Here is a 19,993-nt window from a genome sequence, read left to right as displayed (position 1 = left end):
GAGCCCCGCATCGGGCTCCCTGTTCCATGGGGAGTCTGCTTCTCCCTCTCCCACTCCCCCTGCTTGTATTCCCTCTCTTCGCTGTGTCTCTCTCTGTCAAATAAATAAATCTTTAAAAAATAATAAATAAATAAAATCTTTTTTTTAATGCATAATTCAGGGACACCTGGGTGGCTCAGTTGGTTGGGCCTCTGCCTTCAGCTCAGGTTATGATCCCAGGATCCTGGGATCGAGCCCCGCATCAGGCTCCCTGCTCAGCGGGGAGTCTGCTTCTCCCCCTCCCCCTGCTTGTGTTCCTGCTCTCGCTCTCTCTGTCAAATAAATAAATAAAAATCTTAAAAAAAAAAAAAAAAAGAATTTGACAATGTTTATACCATCAACATCCACTCAGTGTTGAAAAGTCCAGTTGTCTAAATTTTTTTTAATAGTTCAACCCTTTGAGTCAAAATTCAAATAAGGTCCATAAATTAGTCAATATGTATTTTAACTCTCTTTTAATCTATAGGTTTCCCCTCCACCTCCTTTTTCCCTTGAAATTTATTTATAGGGTAAACTAGGTTGCCCTCCGTGCCTCCTGCAGTCTGGATTTTGCTGACTGCATACCTGTAACATAGCTAAACTTGTTCCTTCGTTCGTGGTATTTCCTATAAATCAGTGGTTCGATATAGTAGGTCAGCATTTTCTTGATCCTGTTCTTCCTTGTAAAACTGAAGGTAGTCTGAAGATCCATACAGGAAAACTGAGATTTTAATTGGAATTGCTCTGAATTTACAAACTGAGGAGAGTTAGCTTCTTTATGACACGGAGTCTTTCTACCTATGAACATGGCATCACATTCCATTTATCAAGGTTTCATGTACTTCAATACTTGTTTTATAATTCTCCTCTATAAAGGTTTCCCACAACCTTGTTAGACATATTCCCAAGTGACTAAAAATTCTGATTTTTTTTTTCTATTTGTCTTTTATTTTTTTCAGAATTTCTTTTTCTTCTATTACTTCTCTAATTAGTTACTGGTACACAGAAACATTACTATATTGATCTCTTAGTTCTAGTAGTGTAGATTCTCTTGGTTACTCTATGTTGATAACCATATGGACTCCACATGGAGACAAAACTATCCTTAACTTTCCAAATTTTGTAACTCGTTTCTTTTTATTTTATTGCATTGGCTAGGAGGACCTCCAGTATAAAAATGAAGTACTGATAATAGGCTTTCTTATCTCATTTCACTATTAAGTGAAGGCTACTGGTTTCTATTAAAAATGTTTTCATAGGCTAAGGCAGGCCCCCCTCCATCCTAGTTTGCTAAGAACTAGTATGAACTCATTACTAAAGGGTGTTAAGAATTTTACTGAATGCCCTGTTTTTTCTTACTTTGTCAATGTAGTGAGTTACATCAACAGATGTTCTCATGTTAAACGATCCTTGCATTCCTACTACGCATGGTCATAATGTACTATTTTTTTTTTTTTTTAGATTTTATTTATTTATTTGACAGAGAGAGACAGCGAGAGAGGGAACACAAGCAGGGGGAGTGGGAGAGGGAGAAGCAGACTCCCCACTGAGCAGGGAGCCTGATGCGGGGCTTGATCCCAGGACCCAGGAATCATGAACTGAGCCAGAGGCAGACACTTAACCAACTGAGTCACCCAGGAGCCCCAGATCATTTATTTTTCAATCTCTCATTGTCTTTTAATGATTTAATTTTAATAAATACTTTTAAAGTTAAAAGCTTACTTTCTAAGTATTGTTTTAGCTGCTTCCCACAAGTATCTTCACCATATTCTCAGATTTTGCAATCTCCATTGTGATTTGTTCTTTAACTTAAGAGCAATAGGAATGCATTCTTAGTTTCCAAACTTTTAAAAAACATTTACATTGTTGTTTAAAATCTTTAACAGCATTAGGTAGCCTGATTTTTTTAAATATGTTGAGTCCCTGAGATATACGTACATAGACAATTTTTTTGTGTTCCTTATGAATATAAAAGGAATGAACATTTTTGGTTCCTTGGGTATAGAATTCGTAGATCAAGCTTTTTAAAATTCTGTTGCTCAATGCTATTCTATCTTTACCTATTGCTTGATCTAGCAATTGATACAATGTTAAACATCTCCTTTGTGTGCATCTATTGATTTCTTCCTTTAATTCTATCACCTTTTGTTTTACATGGTATGTCATGGCGATTTCATTAGGTGTATACAAGTTAATTATTGTCGTATTTTCTTTTTATTTTTTAAAGATTTTAATTTATTTATTTGAAAGAGAGTGAATGAGAGAGAGAGCACAAGCCACGGGGAAAGGCAGAGGGAGAAGCAGTCTCCCTGCTGAGCAGGGAGCACAACTCTGGGCTTGATCCCAGGACCCCGGGATCATGACCTGAGCCAAAGACAGATGCTTAACCAACTGAGCCACCCAGGCGCCCCAATGATTGTCATATTTTCTTGGTAGATTGTTTGATAGCCTCTATATTCCTTCAGTGTGTTTTGCCTTAGGCCCCAATCTTGTTATTACTGTCTCATTTGTTTTACTTTCTTCTTTTAAAACCTAACATGAGCTATGAAGTTTTTTGGTTTTGTTTTTTATACTCAGACTTATCTGTTTCTATGGCTGGTATTGTTTCTTTCATCCTGTATTTTCCCTGTGTTTACACTTCTTCTGCAAATGTCATCTGGTGATTTATGTGGGTGATAAATGCCCTTAGTTTTTATATGCCTAAAATACCTATTTTGCTCTCATTCTTGAATAATTTAGCTACATATGAAATTTTAGGTTGAGAATTACTTTTCTCTGCACTTTGAAGATATTTCACTGTCTCCTGTCATTGATTGTGCTTACGTGGCATCTCCCGGCAACCTAACCGTTACTTCTGTTAGCTTTCAATATTTTCTTTTCATTTCTGGTGTTCTATAGCTTAAGATATACCAAAATACGAATTTACTATCACTTACCTACTTGATACTCAGCATTTATGTTAAGGACTCACTTTTTTTCTTAATCCCTAAAAAACCTGTTATTATCTCCTCAAATATTTCACCCTCCACTGTCTTCTCCTGCAACTCTTTTTAGAAATGTGTTAGAGACTCACTGCAGCCTCTACGTCAACTGCTCTTTGAGGCTTCTCTGTCTGTCTCACCGAGAGGGAGAACTCCCAAATACCATTTTCCAATTTACTAAAATCTCTGTGCCTTATCTATAGTTTAAACCATCTGTTTACCTTATTTCAATTTATTTGTTGTTTCTAAGATTTCTAATGGCCTTTAATTTTATTTAATATACCCTAGTTTTATTTCCATATCTAAGTGCAAAGTTATGGCATCTGGACCACAAATATCTTCCTTAACCTAGCTTCTAACTATTGAAACTCTGGTTAGTCAGCATCCGAGCTTTATAGAAATTATGAGCACATATAAAATCCTTTTGAACACCCCTAGAAAACTTCAGTCTTCTGGTGATTAACGCGTGCTACATCCCTACTATTTTCCTTCAAATTCAGAACTCTATGGCCTTTTGTTTGCTGCTTCATGTAACAGGCTTTCTCTTATTGCCCAAGACTGAAGATTTCCGAAACACAAACCCCGTTACAGTGCCGAGCTGTATACTGAAGTTGGCTAAAAAAGAAAGCCAAATCAAATACTTCTTTTTAAAAGCTAAATACTTTTCCTTCAAGTTCAGTGGAAAGGCAACAAAGCTTTCAGAAATACTTTAACATTCCCAGTTGAAGTCTGCTGAGAAAAGAGTAGGTACTAAGGCAGGAAGAGGCAGTCAGAGGAGTCCAAAGCTAATAATCTCCCTTATTAGCATTCATCATTACTGTCTGCACTTATACTTCAGCTGTTCTCCAAATACAAAAGCACAGCTATTACAATACCAAAGCAAAAGCTACTCCTATTGGGGAAAATACAGGTATCTGGACTTCCAGAGTTACCCTGACCTGGTTTGCCGAAAGATAAAACAAAGACTGCTGAACACGTCAAATCCATGACTTCTACTGCCACCATCTGCAACCACCATAAGCGACTAGGTTTACACTTCCTAGCAGATGCCGTAACAGAAGCTCCGCTTTAGAGGACATCCGTAAATTTTATTTCCATTGAGACATAGGCAAACAGCCAAGACCGGAACTGAATCCACATTTACCTTTTACACACTATGCATTTTCTTTACAAATGACACCAAAATCTTTCAAAAAGGATCACACTATTCCTTTTGAAATTTTGTGAAAAGTTACCTCAACTCAACGCCAGCTGGAGTTCACCAAGAAGTCCAGATAGTAAAGATACAACAGCACACATACAGATTATTTATTAGGCCTAGATGTCCTTAAAGCAATTTTAACATACCAATGATGTTTTTTGAATGAACCTACATTGCAAGCTGTCTGGATCAGAGAAAGAAACTGCGAATGATCATGTATTTCAGAAATGAGAGGTCCCTGGTCATTTTCATTTCTTCAGAATCTTCTAGGAAAGTCCATTTTATAATTTAAAAGAAGAAAATAAGAAAACAAAGGAAGCCCTAACAGCTTTATTTGGGGACAGAGGAAACCAGAAAACAAAATGAATACACTTGGGGCAAGATTAACTTGAGTTTACTGAATAAGCCAAGACTGAAAGAAAAAGCTATAAAAAGGATTGCTGGTGTGAGCGGAGGAGGGAAAACAGGACGTCCCCGCCAGCCCGGCAGTGAGCTCTAACTGGTTGTCAGTGGCCTGCTGCCATGATGCCCTGCATACACATTAAAGGTATCACAGGTCCTCTTGACAAGGACACACCACTGCACAGTTTAAAGTGGTGCCTCATCAATTCAAGGTTAAAATAAGTTTTATAAGGGAGAATTAACGAAGTCATATAAACACACTGAAGAACTGGACATAACTTCTTTCTCATGACACTCAACATATATTCAAACGATGATACTGTGCAAAATGTATTATCTGCTCCAGAAGACTCTACTTTTTTTAAGATAACACCGTATCTCAGTCATCCCTACCTTCACGGTAACCTGCAGAGTGCCACCATGCCGAGATAGGAGACACCAGCTTTCCCATCTCCGTGTCAGCCTATGAAGGAACCAAATCAAACACGGAAACAGCCCTCCCACAAGCCACAGGAACACGGAACCCATCGCGTAATGCAGGCAGCAAGCCTTTGCAAGTCGCGGCTGCATTCGGTGAGGCCTAAGAACGCTGCATCTCATGGAATACTGGCTTTCAAACTTCTCTGACCACAACCCGCAGCAAGAAACGTATTTCATATCACAACTCTATACATACACCTATATGTGTCACTGACACAAAACAGCCCGTGTGACTCTACTTAACTGAATCTTACCAAGTGTATTGTGCTGTTATTTTCCATTCTATTCCTTTTTTTTTTTAAACTACAGGTCACAACCCACTTAATTGTTTTTTATCCATCAAAGGGTTATAACCTGTAGTCTGAAGAACATCACTGCAGGGCAGTGATCTTCAGTGGGGAACATATACCCCTGGGGTACACAAAGATTTTTCAAGGATTCATAGACACATATTGTTTTAAAGGAATCAACTTCTTGATCCTCAATGTTCATAAGTATTATTCCCTAAAACAGAGTAGGGTTTGAGTGCAGATACTCTGTGCCCATGTCCCTTTCCTCAACAGCCTTCTCCCACTTAACAAGAGACGGGCCTTCCACCCATCCTGAACTGGACTATGGGTCACTGTCCCACTGTGTAAAAACTCCTCTCCCATATCAAACCAGAGGGATAATTTAAAATATCAGTAACAGGGGCGCCTGGGTGGCTCAGTTGGTTAAGTGACTGCCTTCGGCTCAGGTCATGATCCTGGAGTCCCGGGATCGAGTCCCGCATCAGGCTCCCTGCTCGGCGGGGAGTCTGCTTCTCCCTCTCCCACTCCCCGTTTGTGTTCCCTCTTTCGCTGTGTCTTTCTCTGTCAAATAAATAAATAAAATCTTTAAAAAATAAAAAAAATAAATAAATAAAATAAAATATCAGTAACAATAATAAAAAAGTGAATAACTAATAAGTGGGTAATAAATCTCTGGCAGGTCAGGTGATTGCAAAGTCTGCTTTCAACAAAACTGAAGGAAGCCTAATCGAGTTGCCAGCCAACAGAACAGAAATATTTTTGAAGCTGAGGACTATGTGACTTAACATATAAATCAGAAAGAGTTTAAGAGAATGGAATAATCATCACTATAAAGTAAACCTTCTAGGGTGCTTGGGTAGTTCAGTCGGTGAAGCATCTGCCTTCAGCTCAGGTCATGATCCCAGGGTCCTGGGATCGAGTCTCACGTTGGGCTCCCTGCTCCATGGGGAGTCTGCTTCTCCCTCTCCCTCTGCCCCTTCCCCTGCTCATGCTCACACTCATTCTCTCTCTCAAATAAATAAATAAAATCTTTAAAAAAATAAAATAAAATAAACCTATTTCCATCTACTTATTTATAAGACTAAGAGTTCTCAGCACTCATATCTATTAAAAAAAAAAACAACAAACTGGGGATGCCTGGGTGGCTCAGTTTCTTAGGCGTCTGCCTTTGGCTCGAGTCATGATCCCAGGGTCCTGGGATCGAGATCCGTCTTGGGCTCTGCACTCAGCAGGGAGTCTGCTTGGGTTTCTCTCTCTCCCTTTACCCCTCCCCCACTCCCCCTTGTGCTCTCTCTCTCAAATTAATAAATAAAATCTTAAAAAAAAAAAACCTGAAACTTATCCTTTTCTACAAGTAAATATTATTCACGCAGAGGTTATGACTTAATTGGGAGGGAGACCCAATTGTATCTCATAAGACCTGCATTTCCAATAATTTTTACACTTTATTATATTTTAAACGTATAAAATATTTACAGTGTGCCCAACTGTGCACTTATTAATAACTGTAATGGTAACTCAGTGCAGAAGAAATAAGCATGTAATTTCTGTCACAGAGAAGTCTGATAAAATTTTCTTTAAAAAAGGCTTTCAAGCATCAAATATCACCCACGGCTCTCAAAGTATGGTCCCTGAACCAAAAGCATCAGCGCCACCTGCTAACTTACTAGAAGTGTAAACTCCAGGACTCCACAGACCTGGTAAGTCAGAAACTCTGGGGGAGAAGACCCACAATCTCTGCTCTAACAAACCCTACAAGTAAAATTCTGAAGCACACTCAAGCTTGTGTTCCTAAAAAAAGAAAAAAAATAACTTTTTAGAATAAAATTCTGAGGGAGATGTAGAACTGAAAACCCAACACAAGGAGGGGAAAAAATGTAAAACTTCTGCTAAAGAGCTTATTCACGTATTTTTTAAAATGAATGGTGATAGATATTAAATCATTGATTCTGCTGGATATGTTTAAGAGCATGAAGTTTTAAATTCTTAATGTTGACAATAATATAGAATTTATATCTTTTGCACCTTTTTAAATTTAAAATAAAAAATTTTAAGCACCAACTTCAGAAAAGGTACGAGGGGTGTATGTATGTATGGAGTGCCTCCATAAAGTGATATTTAAAAGTTGGGTGATCACCAGTCTCTAGCAGCGGCTCCCAAATTGTGTGGTCCTTGTACTGCAAGCACCTACAGCTCATTGGAAATGCAGATTCTCGGGCCCTGCCCCAACTCACGGTGTTCGAACAAGCTCTCAGGGAGATTTTATCCAGCATCTGAATCACCTGAAGAACGGCTTAAAACACCAACTGCTGGACCCTGAGCCAGTCAAGTCTGAGCCAGGACCCCAAACAGTGCATTTCCAGCAGGTTTCCCAGGTGACTGTGACGTTGATGCTGCTGTTGGGCAACCACACTCTGGGAACCACTGGTGGGGGGTGGGGGGGGAGTGCGGCGGGAGCCACAGCCGTGTTTTCCGAGGTCAATGCCCAACATGTAACCCTGTCCTTACCCTGCAGGGCCAGGCGCTCTCGATACGCCCCCGTATCTGCCCCGTATGCTTCTCTCCTCACTCGAGGTCAAGTTCTAGGAGTTACAGGTCCCAGTGACTCCGGCTCCTTCTTCACAGCCAGCACCCAGCACTGCGTCTGCCTCACAGGGGGTCCTAGGTCTCTGCTGATAAGTAAGGGATCATCTGCGGGATCGACTCCGTGAAGTGTCAGTGTGTGCGACACTCTGTGACATGGCCGAGGCTTTCTCAAACACCCCAGCCCGCTTCGCCTGGACTCTCTCAGGCACGAAGAGCACCGAGAGCCCTGCGTCCCAGGGTGCCGTAGCCTACCTACGTTACGTATCATTGTGAAGCTCAAAGACCAGGAAAAACCCGAACCCTGCATTTTCCAACGTGTCCTATCAGTTCCATTCTTAACTCTAACCTCTAAAAGGCTTCTAGCTTACAGTGTAAATACAAATAAAATCAAGGTGTGTTCAAAAGATAAAATTAACATTGTACTACCAAGAAACTCGACATTTTAAGGCAGTCTTAGTATGGGGGGTTAGAGAGAGACTTAGGAACTTACCCTCTTTAGCCAAATATAACTCTTTAAATTTTGCTCTCTTTTGATTAAATTCTTGCTCAAGCTGCTGCTGTGCACGTAAAAATTCTGCATTAATTTTTTCCAATTCTGCTACCCGTTGCTGAAGAGAAACTGGAAAAAAAAATACTAGTTAACAAGTAATAACTTTTATTTATAAATTAAGTTACAAGAATAAATTAGTATTCTAGCTGCACATTTCTATAACGAAACAAGTAGTCAAGCTTCTTCCAAAGATCCAATATATTCTAGAAAATTCTAACCTTCACTTGTTAGACAATACACACCATGAATGACTCATGTAAAGTGCAACAGCATATATATATGGAGAATCACATAAGGCAAACTTCCCAAAAGAGAGCTTCTAAAGTCCCTCTGCATAACTGGCAGAATGTCAGTCTACTTCTGGAGTTACTAAATACTGGAGTATTGGGGCCCCCAGTCTTGCTACCTCTGCTTTCTCCCAAGCATTACAAGCAAAATTTAACAGGTTTTCTGATTAGGAAAGCCATACCAGCCTAAACTATTCTCCCAATTTCAAGAGGACTCATTACCATTATACTGAGATCATAACTAAAAACCTTTCAGAACTGTATATTACATATGAACTCTCAATGACTGGGAGATTATCTGGCTTGTAGGTTCATGGTAACTGGGGTGTGTCAGGGACTGGGACACATTTTGACTTCAGGGGCTACATAATTTGGTTGCAGCTGATTAAATAAATGCCTGTCCTGAGCAAACCCAGAGGTTCTTCTGCTTCAAGCAAGAGGAGGGAGATGCAGGACTCCAACCCCACCTCTTCCTCTGCCCCCCCCAGCCACCAAGCAATAACCCGAACCCCTCTGGGAGATCCCGGCTGGTACTAACGGTAGCCACCACCGCCTAACACCGAGGCCAGCAGAGGTCCCAGCTCTCTAGAACAAACCACTCCAGATAATGACAATTTATTACAATTTTAACCATGATCTGAAATTATCTCTGAAGGCCCTACCCTCCCCCAACCCAGTCCTCAATTACAGTATACAGAAAAGACTGGAAAAAATGCACCAATGATTTATCTATGAGTAATAGATTCGGGCTCATTAATTTCTTCCATGTGGTTTTCAAAGTTCTCTACAACTCCTCCGATAAAAAATAATGAACTAATTAAATCAGCATCTAAAACCATGTTCACCCCCACAACATCTTCAGACCAGCCTCACTACAGATCCGACAGCATGGATACAACCCGGGTCAGAAAGGGGAGGGACTGCTGTTGGAGCTCCACTGTTTGCTATTAAAGGTGCGGAGTCATTTTGAGGAGTAAATATCTAAGGTCTTTAGATCACAGCAAAGAACGACATCCGGTCAATGTGAACATTCGATAACTTTTGGAGAAAAAGAGGGATGGAGAATCCACTGGAGGGGAAAATAGGCAGTTATCTCGTACTTACTATCTGAAATCACGAAGGAAACTTGTTATCTGTGTTATTTATTTCTCTTGGTATTTTTATTGCCCAAATCCCAACTGTTAAATAAACAAGCTTTTCTAACATTTTGACATTACGGGTAGCTACTGATTACTGCATGAGGTCAGGAAGGACTCAGGGGAATCAAGAAAAAAGAAAAAGCAAGATCCCTCTGTCCTTCCTTTTCCCTAACAAATACACTCCCACCCCACCAAAACACACACAAAAATGGCCATACCTTTCAACATTATATTTAGGAACTGAAGCTAATCAATCAATAAAAACTAAAATGCAGCCTTTAAAACTGAAGCCAACGGGCGCCTGGGTGGTTCAGTCGGTGAAGCGCCTGACTCGATTTCAGCTCAGGTCGTGATCTCAGGGTCCTGGAATGGAGCCCTGCATCCAGCTCTCCACTCAGCGGGGAGTCTGCTTGTCTCCCTCTCCCTCTGCCCTCCCCTGCTCGCGGGCTCTCTCTCTTAAACAAGTAAATCTTAAAAAAAAAAAAAAAAAAAAACTGCAGCCAAAATCAAGTGTGCTTCCAGCACTCCCAACCCCGTCCTGGCTCTGGGCCACAGTGCAGACACAGCCCACACCCACAGGTCTGGCTGCCTCTCTCCAGCTTTGGGACAGTTTTCAATGCCAGGAATCATGATCCCTTTGAGGATATACCAACTCTCTTATTCTCATTTGTTTTTTAATTAAAAAAATTTAAAAACACCTCAAGTACTTCTAACATACTGCAATTCTACAACAAAGAAAAAGGCCAAAACAACTTTTTTTTTTTTAAAAGAATGCCTCTACTGCTGTATCTGGAAAAATCAATTCACCTTGCATAAGACAGCGGAGAAGTCTAAAATGGCCATATCCTAATACATTAGCGACCAACCACAAAGTAAACTGAAAACAGCTCTCATCACACAAAGTACTATACTATTTTTCTAACATGGTCACCACCAAGTTCACAATAACTAGCTAACGGTTCATGTCAAAAGTACTTAGCCTGGCATTTAGAAAGAAATTGATAAATGTTATCTGCAATTATTAAACTAGTGGTATTTATTCAGCGAATAAAGGAAAAAGGCAGGATGATCAGGTGACTTTGTATGTAGCCACGGAAGACCAGAAGTCACTCGAGCCTCATGACCCTGACTCAGTTCCCATGCTTAGACTCTTCCCTATGACTCCGTATCTTCACAGCACCATGAAGCAAAGTCAGTACTAATGCCAGCCTTCAACTACTAAGCCTTCTGAACTTAGCAGTTGAGAGCTCTTAGTATCTCGGCCTTCCCTAACCACTCCACACATTCTGCATGTTGTTACCTTCACCTGGATAATAAGAAAAAGTGGGCACCTGGCTGGCTTGGCTGGAAGAGCATGAAACTCCTGAGCTCAGAGTTGTGAGTTCAAGCCACACACTGGGGGTAGAGGTTATGTAAAAATAAAATCTTGGGGATCCTGGGTGGCTCGGCTGGTTGAGCGTCTGACCCCTGATTTTGGCTCAGGTCATGATCTCAAGGTTGTGAGACTGAGCCCCATGCTGGGCTCCGCGCTGGGTGTGGAGTTTGCTTAAGATTCTCTGTCTCTCTCTCCCTCCCTCTGCACATCCCTCCCTTGCACACACACACTCTCTCTAAAAAAAATTAAAAAGGAAAAAAGAAAGAAAAAGGGGAAAACTATCTTATGCAATGGCTATTTTTAATGCCTGACACCCAAAGGGGAAAATTATTACATCAATTACTCAAAATGTCTGACCTAGGAAACCATACAGAAAGGAAAAAGAAAAAAGAATAATATGGTAAATAAATGAAGGAAGGACTCAATAATTCTTGGATATATCTCCTTCCCTAATCCTGATATGAATGGGAGAACATGTAGTAACTTAAAAATATTTTTAAGTTCCAAACGGTATTAAGTTTGATGAGACATAAGCAATAGAAGAAAAACAGTCTAAGTCAAATATTACTACAACGAGTCTTTTTGTTTAAAGATGTTCAAGATCCAAGAAAACACCTTAAATAAATAAATAAAACACATAACTTCAGTAGAACAAAAGAATCTGAACATTTTCTGTAACTCAAAAGTCTTAATTTGTGTCTCATTAGGTAAAACGAAACTATGTTAACTATGGTAGGACTATCCAGCCAACGGAATAATATCAGGCCAGAAAAACTATATTAAATAAAAAGAACAAGATACAAAATTATACAACCCAGTATGAGCTATGCAAAAAATACATAGAAAAAAAAAAAGACTGGAAAGAATATGCCAAATTACACTCAGAGTGGTTGCCTCTCTGAACCAAAGGGTAACTACAATAATAAATTACATTGATTACACTGATTTGAATTAAAAAGGTAATGAAGTGCATCTTTTTTTTTAATCATTATAACTGTATCTTACCACTACATCTCAATCTCTCTGCTCGTAAAAAGTGCATATAATTTACCTCAATGGTCTTAAAATGTTTTAACAGACTAAATAATCATTTTTATAAGCTACACTTAATTTTCCCAGAACAAACAATTTATTAAAATAGATAAATGCCGTAAAAAAATAACCTCTTAATTTCTGTTTCAGAAGTGGCCTTCCAGCTAGCAAACTGCCTTCTCTTGGTGCCCTAAAAACTCATCATGGGGTGCCTGGGTGGCTCAGTCGGTTAAGCGACTGCCTTCAGCTCAGGTCATGATCCTGGAGTCCCAGGATCGAGTCCCGCATCGGGCTCCCTGCTCCGCAGGGAGTCTGGCTCTCCCTCTGACCCTCCCCCCTCTCATGTGCTCTCTCTCTCTCATTCTCTCTCTCTCAAATAAATGAATAAAATCTTAAAAATAAATAAAAATAAATAATAAAAACTCATCATGTACATCCTCTTTTAGGAATTACTAAAAATGATTATTACCATACTAAATGTATCCACTCAGCGGTGCTTTGTTTAGGCTACTACTTAAGTAAATCCACGAGTACTTGGCCCACGTCAGCAGGAAGGGCAGAGGCGGAGTCGAGTAGGCGGGCCGGCAGGGATTCGTCATCACAGACCATGGCGGACAATGGCCAACAGACGGGGCCTCTGGGAATCACTGTGTCCATGTGACTGAATAACCCTAATTCTCTGGTACCACAGAAGGCTGTCATTTCACTTCACATAATCCCATTTCACTTTGTATCATCTCCAAAATATCTGACTTTAGCAACTTTAGAGAACTGCATTCTTTTCCCTTGTCCATTTACTCAGATGAACCAGTTCTAAAACAGAATCACATCTGGACAAGAGGTCTACACAGAACAGTTTCTTAGCCTTCTTCCTTTTGTGAATCAAAATGAAAAACCTTACTTTGTCTTGTCTTTTTTCCTTTTTGTAACTCTCAAAGCAATTATGTGGATGTGAGGGCGATCTGGCTGCGACATCTGTCACCCCACTGATCGCCAGGGTTGATTCGGCTGATCTGGCTGGCTAGGCGGGTGTCCCCTTCCTCCCTCACTGCTCCATGTGCGTCCCTCCCGAAGCTGCGCGCTCGGTCAAAGAGGACGACCTTCCCCGATAGAGGAGGACCGTTCTTCGGTCAAGGGTATACGAGTAGCTGCGCTCCCCTGCTAGAACCTCCAAACAAGCTCTCTCAAAGCAATTATGTGTCAAAATACTTCAGATAAAAGAGCGCTTTTAAGATCATGGGTTTCAAATAAGAAAGTCAATTGTTTCCTACATTAAAGGTTAGTAGGTGTTTGTGTAAAGCACCTGAAGACATTATTACAAATCGGGAAAGGTACTAAGTGAAAGAACAAACTGGCACCAAATGTTCATTCAGAGGGAAAACAAGATAATGAAAATGTATTAAGGAAAAGATTCTTCAAAAAAGTAGAGATGAATTTAAGAAACGATGGAAAACCTGAATTGGGGGTGGGGTGAGAGGCAGAGGTGAGAAGAATCAAGACATAAGAGTATGTTCTCATTTTCAGCCTCCCTAAAGATATTGATCATCAAAATTAATGAACAGCCACCAAGGACCTGCAGTATGGATGGAATCTTGTGGGTCTAATGTTTAGTCCTAGGTTACTGAGTAGAACAATCACAAGATCATAGTTTTGCAAGGATTTCAGAGATTAGTCTAGTCCAGTGATTTTCGGACTCAGCCTCAATCCTTTAATGAGTTGTTAAATTTAGTGATTAGCAACCCACTTTTTCAAACGAAAGAAATATAATAGAAACTATGAGCAACACACTTAACCTGGGTATACGTTATTTCATGAAATCTGTATTTCAGATGCTCACACATATATATTGGGTTGTAATGGGAAATATGTTTCTTACTATGGAGAGAGGTCAAAATAGTCTGAAAACCACCAATTCCTAACTCATACAGGACTCCACTCCCACAACACCACAGACAGGTGGTCACATGGCTTCCACATGAACCTAAAACTAGTAACTCATTTCACTGCCTCACAGGGCAGCCAGTTCACCATTCAGATATTAGGTGATCCTCCCCCCTCCTTCAGATAGTGGGTCACCTGTGAGAAATATCTATTTTTAGTCATACAACCCTAAATCAACTTCCTTTGAGATCTTAGTTCTGCCCTACAGAATTAGGAAAATGTCTAATATCTGCTCTCTCACACCTGTCCTCTCCTTTATCCTCCAGGTGAAGCACCTCCTGACTCTAATAATTCCTAAATTCTTCACTATCTCAGTTGCTGTCCCCACATACTACAGTCAAAATTCTACATAAATTAGGACACTCTGATCCTAACGCATTACCTACACAGAGTCTAGCAGAAACATTGTATCTGGAGGCTTCTTCCTTAGGAATATTCTACAAATGGGCCCCATCTTGCTTTGGACACAGCCCACACTCCCATTCTTAGCCCACGAGATTAACATAATCTAACACTGTCCTTAAATCCTTTCTGCTTGAACTTCAATTAAGCCAAGGCTCCTTCCAACCAATACCTGGCACAGTTCAAGCCATGTTGCAGAGTTCTGTTTGGTTTTTGTTTTGTTTTGTTTTTTAAAAAACAAAGTTTTAAGTTAGAACCAAAGATAGAGCTCTTTAGCACATCACTTGAGATCTGGGTGGAGGTTGACACTGCTTTACCAAATTGCTCTGTTAGCTACAAATCCATTCCAACTACCATTAGTACCAAATCACATTTCTTCATCTTATCCATGATTTGGCAACAGTGTAGTCAAATACTTACTAAAATTCAAAGATAAGCTATCTACAATTTTGGAGTCAGAAAACCGTGCTTCCACCCAAAACTGAGCTCTCATTATATGAACTGAGGCAAAAGTTCAACCTTTCCAAGATTTCATTAAAATGAAGATGACACATTGGGGCGCCTGGGTGGCTCAGATGGTTAAGCGTCTGCCTTCGGCTCAGGTCATGATCCCAGGGTCCTGGGATCAAGCCCTGCATTGGGCTCCCTGCTTGGCGGGGAGCCTGCTTCTCCCTCTCCCTCTACTGTTCCCCCAGCTTGTGCTCTCTCGCTCTCTGTCAAATAAATAAAATCTTAAAAAAAGAAAAATAAAGGAGGCACCTGGGTGGCTCAGTCGTTAAGCGTCTGCCTTCGGCTCAGGTCATGGTCCCAGGGTCCTGGGATCGAGCCCCGCATCGGGCTCCCTGCTCCGCGGGAAGCCTGCTTCTCCCTCTCCCACTCCCCCTGCTTGTGTTCCCTCTCTCGCTGTGTCTTTCTCTGTCAGTAAATAAAATCTTAAAAAAATAAATAAAGATGACACCCATTCTGAAGAGTAGTGCAGGCGCTGAGGATTAGAAACGCCATCACACAAATGCAACTCACATCTAAAAAACACTCAAATGACAGTAACTGTTAACTTCAGAACTTAATAGTTGCAGGTTCAAAATTCTGCCCCCCCCCCAAAAAAAAAATAGAGGGGGGTGTCTGGGTGGCTCAGCTGGTTGAACGTCCAACTCTTGATTTCTGCTCAGGTCATGATCTCAGGGTCGTGAGACACGCATTGGGCTCCCTGCTCAGTGGGGAGTCTGCTGGAGATTCTCTCTCTCCCTCTGCCTGCCCCCCCACCCTCTCTCTCTCTAATAAATAAATCTTTAACAAAAATAGGATGTTCATTGGCTCCAGTTGTTCTAGAGATTCTTCCTAGTGATAACTACAAAATCACCATATTTCTAAAAATTCTCAAACCACTTGTTCAAATCATCTATTCTTTTTAAATGTTCCAGAAATTATATTCAAGCAAAGTTGTCAATTGAGACAAACATGTAAACAAAGCTTTGACAAAAAGTAAAAAATACAGGAGTACCTATGAACAAAAAAATGGGGATTTCAGTGAATGTTCAGGAGGCAAACAATGAAGTATAAACCATATTCCAGGCTCCATTCCTACATTACTCTAAGCCCATAAAGCTATGTTCCACCATGTGTTCCCACTTGGCATATACAATGTACACCATGAACAAAGTCTTCAAAAGTTGCCAAACAAGGATAACTTCAGAAATAAGCCAACTATATGGTTCAAATAAACTCTGACCATTTTTGAATACTAGTCAAGATATATGGTACAGTTCAGGCACCATTACGTGCATTTTACCAGGTAATCTTTAAATCACCTTAGTTTCCAATTACATTAAATCCAATTACCATAACTGTCAATGCTGGTGCTCAACAGCGGATTCAAGTATGCATGGATACAGATGGACTGTTACCTCCTCAGTTTGTACTATTTCCGAAGTGTTTCAAACACCACAGAATGCCAAGCCAGATGGAAAAGCATGACTACCACTGGACTGATTACAGATGCATTTTCTAACTTTGGATATTTAAATATTTTAGTTGCCATTTACAAGACAAAGAAGGCTGCTCAAAACTTAGTATCAGGTTTACTTAATAAAATGGCGAGGGCGCCTGGGTGGCTCAGGTGGTTGAGTGACTGCCTTCGGCTCAGGTCATGATCCTGGAGTCCCTGGATCGAGCCCCGCGTGGGGCTCCCTGCTCGGCGGGGGGTCTGCTTCTCCCTCTGACCCTCCCCCCTCTCATGTGCTTGCTCTCTCTCATTCTCTCTCTCTCAAATAAATAAAAAAATCTTTAAAAAATAAATAAATAAATAAAATGGCGAAAAGAATTCAGTTTTCTGCCTAAAACTCGAGTGGCATTCATAAGTAGAACCGTATCATACCCCTTCAGGACTTGGATTGGGACTTTTAAAACTTCACTACCAGTGATGTTAAATTCAATCCTTATTTTGGGGCTTGAATTTACCAAGTGTCGGTAAGGCTGCTGGTGGGATGCACAACAGTGCAATCACTTTGGAAAAGTCTGGTTGTGCCTTATAATGCACACTTACCATACAACCCAGCAATCCCACAAACAAAAACGTATCTCCTCACAAAGATTTGTATACAGATGCTCACAGCAGCTTTATTCACAAAAGCCAAAAATTGAAAATACCCACTAAAAATGGAAAAAAATAATGATGTACCCATACAATGAAGTGCTATTCAGCAACTAAAAGGATCGACTACTAACACACACAACAGGGAAAATCTCAAGAACATCATGCCCAGTGAAAGAAACCAAACACAAAAAGTATGATTCCACTTATATATGAAATTCTAGAGTAGGCGGAACTACAGTGACAGAAAGGAGATCAGCGCTTCCCCAGAAGCAGGGATAGGGGTTAAACTGCAAAGGGGCATGATGCAATTTGGGGGAGTAAAATGTTCTAGAACACAATTACGGTGATGGTTACAGAACTGCCTGTGTTGGGCGCCTGGGTGGCTCAGATGGTTAAGTGACTGCCTTCGGCTCAAGTCATGATCCTGGAGTCCCGGGATCGAGTCCCACATCGGGCTCCCTGCTCAGCAGGGAGTCTGCTTCTCCCTCTGACCCTCTCATGCTCTATCTCATTCTCTCTCTCAAATAAATAAATAAAATCTTAAAGAACTGCCTGTGTTTGTGAAAAACTCGTGGATCTAGAGAGTTAAAGTTATTAAATTTCACTGTACGTAAACTATTTTTAAAATCTTTATTGAGGTAGGAGTTAAAAATCACAAGAATAAATTAGTGCTTGGCAGCAGAAGGGATTTCCTCGTCAGGCCAATGTTATTATCCTCGTAGCAATCATCTGAAATTAATTCTCTGAGTATTTAAATATTGTTCCTTACCAGAAACAGTGAAAACAGACTTTGTATATCCTGCTCATTGCTACCTTTCCAACACCTAGAACTGTGGCTGGCCCATGGAAGGTGTTCACTAAGCATTTCCTAGGGAAACATGAGAACAAAGAAGTCAGCTACAGTGGCTAAACCCACCCCTGCAGAGGGACATTAATCAGGACTTGAAAAGACAACAAGGACTTGGAGAAGCAAAGGAGAGAAGCGTATTCACTGGGCATAATCAAGGACAAAGGGAGCAAGGCAGTAAGCATACGTAGGCAGGAGCGAGCAAGCGAATGTCTCGAATGCGCAGAAAACAGTCACTCTCCCCACATAGCACAGGAGTCCCCCTGAGCTCCTTCTGGGCTTGTGCTTCCCACCTCAGCAGCCACTAGCCACATGAGGCTACCGCACCCCTGAAAGTGTCTAGACTGAGTTAAGTATGTTAAGTATGAAATAAATATGGAATTTCGAAACTTTTGTACAAAAATATCTAAAATACCTCAATTTTTATAGTGATCACATATAAAAATTATAACATCTGGAATATATTGCAGTAAATAAAATACATTATTAAAATTAATTTCCATGGAAAGCTGTACACAAATGTTCATAGCATTATTCGTAACAGCCAAAAAAGGAAGCCCAATGTTCATCAACTGATGAATGGATCAACAAAATGTGGTATTCATACAACAGAATATTATTTATCCATAAAAAGGAACAAAGTACAGGGGTGCCTGGCTGGCTCAGTCAGAGGAACACGCGACTCTTGATCTCAGGGTCGTGAGTTCAAGCCCCATGATGGGTGTAGAGCTTTCTTAAAAAATTAAACCTAAACAAAAAAGAAAAAAGAACGAAGTACTGATACGTGCTATAAGATGGATGGCCCTTGAAAACACCGTACTAACTGAAAGATGCCAGACACCAAAAGCTACATACAGTATGATTCTATGTAGAAGTAATGTCCGAAAATGGGAAGATCCAGAGAGACTAAGAGTAGGCAAGTGGGTGCCAGGAGGGTGGGGAGCAGTGAGGAGTGACTGTGGATCATGTGGGGATTCTTTCTGGGGTGAGAAAATAGTTCTAGAAATCAGCGGTGATGGGTGCATGGCTCTGTGGAAATTCTAAAAACCAGAGAACTGTCCATTTTAAAATGGGTGAACTTGATGGCATGTGAACGGAATCTCAATAAAACTGTTGTTTTAAAAAGTTAATGTCACCTGCTTTTCCATTTGGAGGGCTTGTTTTGGTTTTTTACTCTTTTAACGTGGCTACTAGAAAAAGTTACGTTACACTTTTTGGCGCCCATTACATCCCTACAGGCCTGCCGGCACCCTGGATATTCTGAGCGCTCGTTTTGACCCCTAATTCTCCTACCCTCTCTAGTTCTCCCAATTTGCCAGCCTGCTTCAAATATCCCCATCCTCTGCAGCCAACTCAGACCCTGCGGTCAGTCATCTTAAAACCCCAGCTTCCTTTCTGCCCCCTGCTCTCACAGGGGGGCACACCGCCCTAATGCGACACACAGACTTTAACGGCTCAAGGAGCTAAGAAGCCTGTGCTAGAATTCAAAGTTCACAAAGACACTGAGCAGCTTGCTCAGTTTAGCGGGCATGTTTTGATGACAGACGCAGCGCACGAACTTACGGTCTGGTGCAAGCTCTTTATCGGCCTGCAGACCACAGCTGTCGTGGACAACCACCATATCCGTGGCTGCCCACCATCTTTTCAACTGTTTTCCACATTTATTTTTTTTTAAGATTTTATTTATTTGTCAGAGAGAGAGACACAGCGAGAGAGGGAACACAAGCAGGAGGAGTGGGAGAGAGAGAAGCAGGCTCCCCGCCGAGCAGGGAGCCCGATGCGGGGCTCGATCCCAGGATTCTGGGATCATGACCTGAGCCGAAGGCAGACGCTTAACCAACTGAGCCACCCAGATGCCCCAATAAATTT

The 19,993-nt window shown here is 40.9% G+C and overlaps 1 protein-coding gene across 6 annotated transcripts in view; it reads right to left on the bottom strand.

Moving 5' to 3' along the window:
• RABEP1 (rabaptin, RAB GTPase binding effector protein 1) overlaps positions 1-19,993 on the bottom strand; it is a 77,962-nt gene that overhangs the window by 52,028 nt on the left and 5,941 nt on the right. For 5 of the 6 annotated variants that reach the window (XM_081805901.1, XM_081805900.1, XM_081805902.1 and 2 more), the window contains exon 2: positions 8,449-8,577. The exons of the other annotated variant lie outside the window; for it this stretch is intronic. In XM_081805901.1, coding sequence (XP_081662027.1) covers positions 8,449-8,577 — 129 coding nt within the window. The remainder of the gene's footprint in view (positions 1-8,448; positions 8,578-19,993) is intronic. 6 annotated transcript variants of the gene reach the window in all.

The sequence above is a fragment of the Leptonychotes weddellii genome, chromosome 15 (assembly GCF_054177405.1).
Source record: "Leptonychotes weddellii isolate Sample4059 chromosome 15, ASM5417740v2, whole genome shotgun sequence".
Lineage (NCBI taxonomy): Eukaryota > Metazoa > Chordata > Mammalia > Carnivora > Phocidae > Leptonychotes > Leptonychotes weddellii.
This window is presented reverse-complemented; position numbering and strand designations above follow the sequence as displayed.